Source organism: Pseudorca crassidens, chromosome 7 (assembly GCF_039906515.1).
Source record: "Pseudorca crassidens isolate mPseCra1 chromosome 7, mPseCra1.hap1, whole genome shotgun sequence".
NCBI classification, from domain to species: Eukaryota; Metazoa; Chordata; class Mammalia; order Artiodactyla; family Delphinidae; genus Pseudorca; species Pseudorca crassidens.
In genome coordinates this window covers 105,444,703-105,456,023 of record NC_090302.1, presented here as the reverse complement: position 1 = coordinate 105,456,023, position 11,321 = coordinate 105,444,703, and the positions used below count along the sequence as shown (strand labels likewise).

At 42.8% G+C, this 11,321-nt stretch overlaps 1 protein-coding gene across 3 annotated transcripts in view; it reads left to right on the top strand.

The window, feature by feature from the left end:
• The first annotated feature begins 9,032 nt into the window (after window positions 1-9,032).
• Window positions 9,033-11,321, top strand: part of NUGGC (nuclear GTPase, germinal center associated) — a 41,253-nt gene continuing 38,964 nt past the window's right edge. For all 3 annotated transcript variants that reach the window (XR_010944719.1, XM_067742462.1, XM_067742461.1), the window contains exon 1: window positions 9,033-9,116. Coding sequence is in view for 2 of the 3 variants with exons in the window: in XM_067742462.1 (XP_067598563.1) it covers window positions 9,074-9,116 (43 nt within the window). In the remaining variant the exon portion in view is untranslated. The remainder of the gene's footprint in view (window positions 9,117-11,321) is intronic.

The following is an 11,321-nucleotide window of genomic DNA, read 5'->3' as shown; positions in this document are numbered from 1 at the left end:
TAGATTTTAACTTATAATTCGAAATGTAATATTTGAGCTAGTATTTGATATGCAGATATCTGGGGGAAGAGTATTTCAGACAGAGGGAACACTTAGAGCAACGGTCCTAGGGAGAGAGGATGCCTGGTGTATGCAAGGAAAGTAAGGAAGCCGCTGTCAGTTGAGCAGTGAACCAGGGGAAGTGTAATAGAGGTCAGAGAAGTGATGGGGTACAATGGGGGACACTGCAGCTCATGTAAGACCTTGTAGGCCAGTGTAAAGCCTTTGCCTTTTACTTGGCACACGAGGAGACATTGGAGAGTTTTTAGCAGGGATATAATCTGATTTATAATTTAAAAGTACCTCTATTTGCTGTGTTGAGAATGGACTGTAGGGAGGAAGGGTAGAAGTAGGGAGATCAGTTAGGTGGCTGTTATCATACCTATGCCGGGGATTCCCAAACTTTGATGCACATGAGAATCACCTGGAGAGAAGTGAAAAATCCTGGTGCCCAGGTCACATCCCAAACCAATTAAATCAAAATCTCAAGGGGGTGGCAGCCAGGCATTAGTATTTTTTAAGATCCTTGGGTGATTTCAAAATGCAGCAAAGTTTGGGAACCGCTGAACGAGGCCAGGGATGATTATGAATTGAATCAGGGTAGTAAGCAGTGGAGGCAGTGAGACGTGTTCCGATTCTGAATATGCTTGGAAGATTTCAACAAGACTTCCCGACAGCCAGATGTGGTATGTGGGAGAAAGGCATCAACATCACGGGTGACACGGAAGCTTTTGGACTGAGGGACTGGAACCGTGTAGTTGCCCTGAGCTGAAATGGGGAAGATTGTAGGTGGAGTGGGGTTTTGGGGGGGGGAGTGTGGGGGGCTTAATTTGGACGCATTGGGTTTGGGATGCCTAGTGAGCAGTAAGACACGAAAAAGATTGGGGCTGGAGATAATCAAGTGAGAGTTGTGGGCATATAGGTGATATTTAAAGCCATGAAACTGGGTGAACGTGGAAAAGAAAGCAACCAAAGATTAAGCTCGGGGGCATTCTATTATCAGCAGGAAAGAGAAGTAACTAGAAAAGAAGGCTGAGGAGGTGCCTCCAGGGAGGTTGGGAAGAAAACTAGGCAAGTGTGGTTCCTGGAAGCCGAGTGGAAAAAGCGTGTTAAGGAGGAGGGAGTGATCCACTGGGTAAAATGCGGCTGATGGGTCAAGAAAAGAGGAGAGTTGAAAATTAACTAGGGTCACCGGGGACTTTCACAAGAACAGTTTCACAGAATGGTAGAAGTGAAGGCTTGACTGGAGTGGGTTGATGATTGAAAGGAGAGAGATTTGAGACAGTAAGTTTAGACACAACTCTTGAGGGGGTTCGCCATAAAATACAGAGAAATGCGACAGTAGCTGGCAGGGAAACCAGGGTCAGAGGGAATGTTTGTTAAAATGGAATAAATAACAGCATGTCTGTGTGCCGATGGAAATAATCCAGTGGAGAGTGAAAATCTGATGAACGAAGAGGGGAAATTACCTCGTCCTGCGGTTGGAGAGAGGGGGTGGGATCTGGTGCACATGAGAAGGGATTAGCTTTTGATGGGCACATGCCTAGGTAGTTCATCTGTTTACAGGCTGGAAGGCGGAGCAGGTGATGCTGATCCTGAGAGGTGGTTGGGTGTGATGGTGGGGCTCTGTGGAAGTTCTCTTTCAGTTGCGTCAGTGGTTCCAGTGTGTTCAATGAAAATTCAGCCTGGTAGTTTGCCCAAACTTCTAACCGAGCATTCAGGACTTAGTGTTCAGATGTCCAACAGCAGGTGTCAAGGACCCAGGCACCCGCGCACAGCAACGAAGACCCAACGCAGCCATAAATAAATAAATAAATTTATATATAAAAAAAGGACCAAAATTAATGTCAGTTATTAGGTACTTTAGTAGCACCTCTGATTAAGAATACAGTTACCTGTTGAAGCAGAGAAACAGCCAGCAGAGGGAGAGCTCAGCACATATGTCATGAATATAAGGTATGATTTTGCCCAGAGATAAGTAGATCCAACACTAACGATGTTATTCACGCTGATTTTCTTTGTTTTGAACTTTATATTGGTATTTCTATGGTTTTCTTATGGATAAGGCAGCCATCTTGCTAAAAGTTCAAAGCAATTTTTAAGACCACATTCTTTTTGACCTTTTTGCTTTCTGAATCCCCACTTTGGACTAAAAACATACCTACAGTTACCGAGGGTTATCCTAGTAATGACTGACTCTGTCTTTGAGGGTCAAACACTACCTGAAGCTGAAGGTTAAAAAACATATTTTCCCCCTGTACTTGATGTGATTTTTTGGGTTGTCAGATATAGCAATGTGGAGTAGGTTCTGCTTTCTTCTCCTGGACAGCGTTTTAAAAATACTTGTTTTTCTGTTTTGTTTTTTAAATATGGATATAAAATTTAAGTTCCAGAAAGAGTTATTTAAAACTATATGACATTTCTACAATCAAACAATCCAATGTTGTATGGGTTTCGGTAAATTTCAAGATTGTGTATCAAGAATCAGTTTATCTTCATCATCTCATATTATCCATCTCTCCCAGTTGTCTTGTATTTGGCAGGGGGCGGGGGGAGGGAAATGAGTACTTTGTCTCTCTTGGGATGGGGGCATTTTTCCTGTCTTGCTCATGTAAGTCAGATCCATCTGAATAATTCTCATCCTCAAAGAAAGAATGCTGCAGGATGGCTCCTGCAATCTATTTGGAAGGGAGAAATGACTAACCTGTAGGGATAGGGCAGAGAAGAAAGAAGATAAGAGCCCCAGTTCACATACAATTTAAGTTTAAATGAAAGAGGCAAATAGCATGAATCAATTTCTGAGGGTGGAAGTCATCATAAATAGCCCTCAGATGACAAATTAGTTTCACTTCTGCTTATTGGTAAATGTGGCTTTGTGACTGTGGCTACAAAGGGCTCTATATCCCGGCTGGTTCCACATACCGAGACCAAGGCAAAGAAGCTGCCACTGTTTTCTTTTTGGAATCCTGGAGCTGAAGCAGAAAAAGTGACGTCTGGTAAGTTGTTTCTCTTATGCAATTTATGCTGTAACTTATGGTTGCTTAAAAAAATAGCTTTAGATTTATAGAAGAATTGAGATGATAGTACAGAGAGTTCCCATAGAACCCACACCCAGTTTCCCCTCTTATCTTACATTCGTATGATGCATTTATTGTAATGAATGAACCAACATCTATAATATTATTATTAACTAAAGGCTATCTTTATTCAGATTTTCTTAGCTGTTACCTAATGTCCTTTTTCTGTTTTAGGATCCCATCCAAGACACCATATCACATTTAGTTGTCATGTCTCCTTAGGCTCCTCTTGGCTGTGACATTGTTTTTGATGACCTTGACAGTTTTGAGGAGCCCTGGTCAGACATTCTGTAGGGCTCACCTCCATTGAGAGTTGTCCTTTTTTACTCAGGATTAGACTGGCGTTATGGGTTTAGGGAGGAAGATTACAGAGTTAAAAGTCTCATTAACTTTGGCAAGTTTGAGGAAACAATATGAGAGGATTCAAGTTCATTTCCTTAGAATCTGATAAAGTACGTAATGAAAATATCTGCTTATTTTACTGACCTATTCGCCTGGGGGAGAAGATTGGAGGCATGTCACCCCAATGCCTTCTCTACTGTATCCCATGGCTGTGCTTCTAATGTTGCACACGTTTGCTGATGCATTAATGCTCAAAACAGAACTCTTTTCCTTTGGGGGTTTGAAGGCCCTTGTTTCACTTTTGCCTCTAAGCTAACGTGTTTAAATGGTTCCTTTGGAATGTACCTAGTCTGGAAGAGCAGTGCAATGTCCAATAAAGTGGCTAGGAAATTTTGCCAACACCAAAGGTATTTAAGATTTAAAAACAGAAAGGAGATAAATCCTAAACGTCATCAACATTCCATCATTTTATTAAGAATCTCCTCCTTGCCCTTATTTCCTTCTTCAGCTACCTCCCTGTGAGAAGGGTACAAGACTCTACCAAGTGCATAGAACCTTCAAGGTGACTGGTCAATGGGGACAAGAATGGGGGTGTCAGTTTATCATTAAGGTGGCATCTGTTCCCCCCAAAATAAATAGACTTTGCCTTGGTAAATATTAGTACTGATTTCGTGTTTAACTGTCTTCACCAAATATTCTGAAAGACAATAACATCTGTACAGATGCGTAAGTGTCTGTAGACCAACTATGCATGCAATGTCACATTTAGTCCCCACGATGAACTCCAGACATAAGTATTTTTAATTCTCATTTTATACGTGGATAAACTGAGGCTCAGAGAGATTAAGTGATTTGTTCAGTGTTACATTGAAATACCAGAGCAGGATCTCCAAATCCAGGCATTCTAACTCCAAAACCTGAGTACTTCCCACTACACCACTCCCAGTCTGGAATATAAGCTCTGGGCGTGGGCACACCTTGCCCATTTTCTTCCCTGATGTGTCCCCAACACCTATAACAGTGCCTGGCACACAGTGGACACTCAACAGATATTTATTGAATGAATGAATATAATTTCTGCCATTATTAATGACACGCTTCATTCATTCAACAAATATTTATTCAGTGTTTACTAAGCACTGAGCACTTCCCACATTTGTTAAAAGTAGGGCATAAACCAATGTTAATGATCAAAATGCCCCTTCAAGGAACTTTGCTAATTGAAGCATTTTAATTTTTTCCTATCAGTGTTACCTTGGGATGGCGGGTAGGGGACAGAAATGAAAGGAAAACAAGAATCATGTCGGGAGGGGTTAATGGGAAGCAAGGGAAGGTGGGATGAGATTCTGACTAAAGGAGGAGAAGAAACCTGGACGCTTGTCATTCTTAATAAACACATGCAGTTTGCCTCAGACACGGACTGAAGGCAGTGAAATGTACTACTCGTCCCCCACCTCACCACACACGCACACACCCCGCACACAGTCTGGCTTGTTTTCTTCTGAGGGCATTGAAGAATTTGCAGACAGTAGCTTCAGCTGGAGCCCCTAAGCACAATTTTTATCAAGTTCCCACTCTCCCTGCTACTCAACAGCCTTCACTCCCCGAATGCCTTCATCATGCATTAGAGAGAGCCCCTCATTTGTGGGCACTGTTCCCTCATTCTCCTACTCTTAAGCTCCGGAGACTTTGTTTAAATAGTACCACTTAGAGGCTGCTTGGTGGGATGAAGAGAACATGGAACTTAGACTCACTACGTTACCTTGGACAAGTCCCTTCTCTTCTCTGGGCCTCAGTGTCCAAATCTGTAGAATGGGGCTCAAGAGCATTATTTAATTCCACTACATGAAGCTGTTCTAGTATAGGAGTGACCATTGCATTTGTGTCACCTCTGTTATGTTCTCTTAAGAAAAAAGGCAGTAAGCAAACACAAACAGAAGGAAAGGAGAGCAAGAGAAGCAAGAAAAAGTGTCAATAGTCACAATTATTTGACAGGAAACTGGTTCTGTGCAACCTTCCCACATTTAGATAAATATGCAGAGAGTCTCATTTAAAAGATGCTATTCTTAGGCTCAGTGCACACGAATGTAAATAAGTACTAAGAGCAAAACTTAACTGTTAACCACACAGTTGAAATACAAGTGAAATAAACCACACATTAAAAGCTTGCCCATGTGAGCAATACATTTGGACGTTTTCAACTGCTTCTCTACAGAAATAAATTCTCACAAAACATACCATCCTTGCTACCTCTCTTTGGTGGAAAGTGGAGCCCAACATAATTTGAGGAAGGACTATGGGTCTTTTGCTCTTCAAAGCAAAATGAACCTGAAATGACCGTAATCTCAGCTGTGCTGCTTTTGATGACACAGGAGCCCTAGTTATTGGTACAATCTTGCTTTCCATGGCAAGTGACGTTTCAAAATAAGAACTTAATCCTTTTGGCTCCCAGCTAAATCAGAGAACATTCGCACCTTAAGGACTAGTTCAATTTATAGATGGGAAAGCTAAGGCCCAGAGTGGTACAACGATGGGTCTCAAGTCCTATGACGCCTTTGATTTCGGCAAAGCCCGAACTGGAAACTGCCACACCTGATTTCAAGCTTAATGCCCTTCCCACCATATCATTTAGTTTAACTCAATGGCTATATACTGAGGGGCTATACCACACTATCTCCTATTAATTGATATGTTTGTCTATAGGTTTTCCTTTGTAAGTGCTTGGCATTTATTTCATTCTGCCTCTTCAGCCTTTTAGTAAACGATCCCTTTCCATTTTCCGGTGTCTTCGTTTATCAATCAAATGGGCCCTTTCTGCCAGTGTTGGAACATTGGCAGAAGGAATAAATGAAGCAGAATTCACCACAACCACAACTCAAATAATTTCCAGTTTCCCCAAATTTCGGTTAGGGGTCACACATTACTCCTATACTGGTACCATAGATGCTTTATAGTGGGAGGTTCATGGTTTGGTGTCTGCACTGCAAGCAGCTAAACTCAATCTAACCCCAGACAGTTACATGCCAATAACCCTTGCTGGCCACTGTGCACTGTTGATTTAATCAGTAAAGTCCTGTGACCCTGGGGAGCCCCAAACTGCCCATATTCTAGAATTTGGCGAACACGTCTTCTTGTACTCCAGGCCCTCTTCCGTCTTGGATTGAAGGGCCTTAATCTCAGTGTTCAAACGGTGGTAACACTTATCAACTTGTTAGTTCTCTGGGGCTTCATCCGGCTTCTCTAACTGTTCCTGGCATTTGGCTAGCAGAATAAGCTGTCCTGAAGGTCTACAGTGGATCTGTCCCCTGGGAGGACCACACATGTTGTTTTGTTTCCAGTGCCCACTGTGATATGATGCCTAATATTCTGTGTGACTATGGCTCATGGAGCTGCTGTCTTCAGAAAACAACAGATCTCTTTCTGAGGGGCAATTCCCAGTTCCTCATCTAAAGTTATTGATGACGTTACCATATTTTTTCCTCCTAACTCGCCTAGGTTTTGATGCGGTTTAGCATTTCTAACTCAGCATTTCCAATCAGGAAACGCTCATGAATTTTAGTGACCTCGTAGAGCCCTCCCACCACCAGCTTTACTGGTGACCATTTCAAGCAAGAACACAGCATCCTGGGATTTAAAGAAGCCTTAAAATCCATCTAGTCCAATGCTATTGTTAGGTTGCTATATCAGTAAAGGTTTAGACTCTGGGGCAGAAAATCTGTTACATTCCATTTTGGACAACTCTGACCACCAGAGAATGTTCAGCATAAATGTGCTTTTTCATACTTTACACCTAGTGGATCTAGTTCTCCCTGCTTGGGACCCCTGGAAACGTGCATCGTCCGTCTCTTATATGCAGCTCTAAGGTCAAGTATTTGAAGACCACTACGAAGTCCTCTCCCTGTCTTCTGCCTTAGCCTGTGTCCTCCCTTCCTCAAGCTAAGCATTCTCAGCTCCAATGGAGCAGTTCTATCAAAATGAATTTGATTTTAAAACATCCTTTGGTATAGAATCTCATCAAAAGCTTCCCACCACTATTTCCTTCATTCAGTCATCCAGCATTATTGTCAGACATTGCACTTCCTGATAGAAATGCAGCATTGAAATCAATGCACCATGACCTGAAATAGCTCACGGTTCAGTAAAGAGGAAGAGACATAGCAAGCATCATAGCACAGATGTCCTCGGAGCAGTGGTGACACAAGAAGGGAATGAATGGGAATCAGGACACAGTTGCACAGAGGAAATACTCAAACAAGATCTTGAAGAAAGAGTAGGAATTCACCAGGAAGAAGAGGGGGAGGGTACCCTACACAGAAGCACGTTTCTTCTTGGACTCCCTGCCTCGGAGGACTGCTAGGAGTTTGGGGTGGTCCGAGAGGGAGCCTCAAGAGGAAGAACGGAGATATAAGGAGCGCTAGTGAAGGCTCAGGACCTTGTACATAGTACGGTTCACCCCACATTCAACAAAAACCCAGCAAGTACAGAATCCATTTGTTTGGTTTGATACCCATGATGCAAACTAAGAGTAAGAGGCTCTTTCGACTGATGAGTGGTGAGTTTCGTTTGGGGGTAATATGTAAACGAGGCACCGTCTCCACAGCTAACGGCCTGTGGGTCTAGTCGGGGTTGACAGGTCAGGTGGGCTTTTGCATATTTCAGAAGGGCTGGTGACTCTCTGCTTTTGAATTACGCGGCTGAGTGATCCAAATAGCAACATCAGAAGTGGAGAAGAAGCACAGATGCCACCCAACTTGTGTCCCTCAGATTCTCCTCAACGTGTGGGGACAGAGAAACTCCAGGGGAGCAGGGCCCACTGTTCTGAGCCTTTACGGACCCACTTCTCCCTCTGTGCCCAACCCTGTGTGCCCGGGACTAGAGACAGGTTGGATCTGGCCCTTCTTTTGGAGGGGCTTCTCCTTCTGTCCGCCCACCCCGCCACCCGCAGATGCTCCATGAGGCGGAGCTTCTCGTAGCCCCCAGTAGGGGTGTCTTCCTGATTGAAGTGTTGGGTGGGCTGGTGAGGAAGATTCAGAGACCCTAGTTGTTGCACCTCTCCTCCCCCACTCAGGGCAACTCCAGGGGGCCCCAGGAGTATCAAATATTCCATCCAACTCCCAGACACTTGCTGAGACCTCCTGGGACTCGACATCACTGGCAAAGGAGTTCAAGGGTTACCTGATGGGGGTGCCGATGTCTCCCAAAGCAGCAAAGCTATATAACTTCACCTTCAAGGGTCTGGTCACTAGAGGTTTATTCTCTTTTCAGAGTGAGTTGCCTTAAAGATCTCAGTCTTTTCAGTTTAAAGTTCTACGGATACAACTACTGTTGAAAACCAATAGTCAAACATGGATTTTTGTCATATTTAAACCAGTGTGTAGTGAATTAGCTGTTGTGATGGATTTGAAAATAAATTAGAATGGCCACCACCTTTTAGAAGCTTGGGATCTACCTGGGGAGACAAAGCCTAAGCAAAATTACACGTTATTTTTGGTTTTTTGCTTTGTATTTACAATTTCTGCAGTCTACCCCTCCCACCTCCACCCTTGTACTTTGCGTGCATTTTTTTTCAGGCTGACGCTCTAAGTGGACAAAAGCAGGTGATTACACAACAGGAAATGCCAGAAACTGAAGACTGTGTGGGTCAGGAGCCGCATCCAGGTAACATCCCTACAATATCACCTGATGAAATGAATGGGAACTATTTACCATTATACAATCAAGGGCAAATGAGTTGAGACTGTATTGAACTACAGTCATCATCGTTCCTTGCTCTTTATTCAGAAGCTGCTTTCTCACGACACATTTTTAACAGTGAATGGACATCAATTATTTCAGTAACAACTAAAATACCCCATTCATAGTACAGTGGGTTGTCTGACCAGCAATTACATTTGTGATCCCCCCTCCTTTAAAAGAAGGTTCCAGGAAACCATCTTGGGTTTTCTGGGGGTAGCTCTCTCAGAACGGGCAAGGTGAGCCCCTGGAATCACTGCAGGTGCTTTCCTTAGAAGGAGAGTTGTAGGGTGAACAACACTGGAGTCTGTGAGGGTGGCCCCCCTTCCTAGAAGGCTGGGTGTAGGGCCCCCGGAGACAAGGAGGGAACCTTCCCTCGGAAGATGCAGGGGAGTAACTCCTATGTGCAGAAAGCAGGGTGTATCACATCCTTCGTGTTTTGAGAATTGAAGAGGAAAAATTGCTTCACTCCTGGGGATGAATTCCTTTAAGGGGAAGGGATCAGTGTTTCTGGGTCAGTGGGGTAGTGCTAGCATCTGAGACGTGGCTGGGCATGAAAACTGAAGGAACTGCAACTTTGGGGACCCCTTGGTTGAGGTTAGCCCTGAAGGCGTGGGGCGTTCTGCTGGGAAGATCTGCGGCAGGTGCTGGCAACGGTCTGGATCAACACAGAGCCTGTATTGAGAGCAGTTGTCAAAAGCGACACCTTGTGGCAAGAAGAAGCAACAGCAGCAGAGACTAAGGTAGACTTCTTTGGATTGCTCCTACTCGCCCCTCTGCTCTTCCTTCGAATAAATCAGTGTAAAATGCTGGAAAAGGCGAGGGAGTGCTTGAGCAACTACAGGGACGAATGAATGTGGCCAGTTCACACCAATTCATTCCGGTTACAGTTTAATATAAAACCACTACCCTTAAGTGGTTTAAATCCCAGATGAAGTACTTTTTTCCTTTCCACGTGGTTTTTCATTTTAGAAATTGAAGGAAAAGTTTAAAACCTTGCTGTTTTATCTGACTTCTCAGCGTTTGCTTTAGTTGAGAAATAAGCTTCCAAACTTTGATCAGATTAATTGCCAGTCTTTACAAAATTGAAACAAAGGCCAGGGTACATGGGCTGTACTGAGACTCTTTTGTACATGTGGCTAAGATACTGTGCAAACGTTGTTTACACAGAAGAGTTCCCGAGTTACAGGATCAAGATCAAGGCCCTCCATCCTTTTACTTTCTTTCCACAGGCAGGGTGGAAACACACTGGAATTCCAAGACACCGTTTATGACATGTACTAAATTGTTCTTCAGCTGGCCTCTGGCCTAGGGGCCCAAGTTGCATGTTGGTTTTTTTGTCTTTTTTTTAATGGTTAAAAATTATTTGCTTTATTTTGTTAAAACTTATTGGCAGATTTTCTAGAATTTCACTTGATAGCTTCAGTCATGACATATTTGTAACTCTAAATGTTTTTCTTTTCCACACTCTGAGATCATGGATAAAATAGAAGAATAAGTTACAAACATCTTCCACAATATTAAACCATAACGTATAATAATTTAAAGTATTAAGACTGTAATTGTGCATCAAAAAACATTGGACTTGTAGTTTAATCCTTGGCTTTTTGTTCTTGCTGTGTCATTTGCTAGCTCTGTGCCCGTTATAACAAGTCACTTGATCTCTCTGGAACTCTACATCTCAATTCATACATATTTTACATTGTTTTTCAATGTAAAATCCTGTGATTCTGTCACCCCCCTACTATCAATATCCAGGTTCAAAAGTTTAACCTACAGTGTATTCCCTTACTTAAGCTAAATTATTAAAGTTAGCTATTGATATTTGCATATTATAATCAAATAATCTGGGGACTTTGGAAAACCTTATCTGGCTCCACTTTTTTTTAACTTTTTATTTTATATTGGAGTATAGCTGATGAACAATGTTGTGTTAGTTTCAGGGGTACAGCACAGTGATTCAGTTATACAGATACATGTATCTATTCTTTTTCAAATTCTTTTTTCCCATTTAGGTTGTTACGTAAGATTGAGCAGGGTTCCCTGTGCTATACAGTAGGTCCCTGTTGGTTGTCCATTTTAAATACTGCAGTGGGTACATGTCCATCCCAAACTCCCTAACTAGTGGCA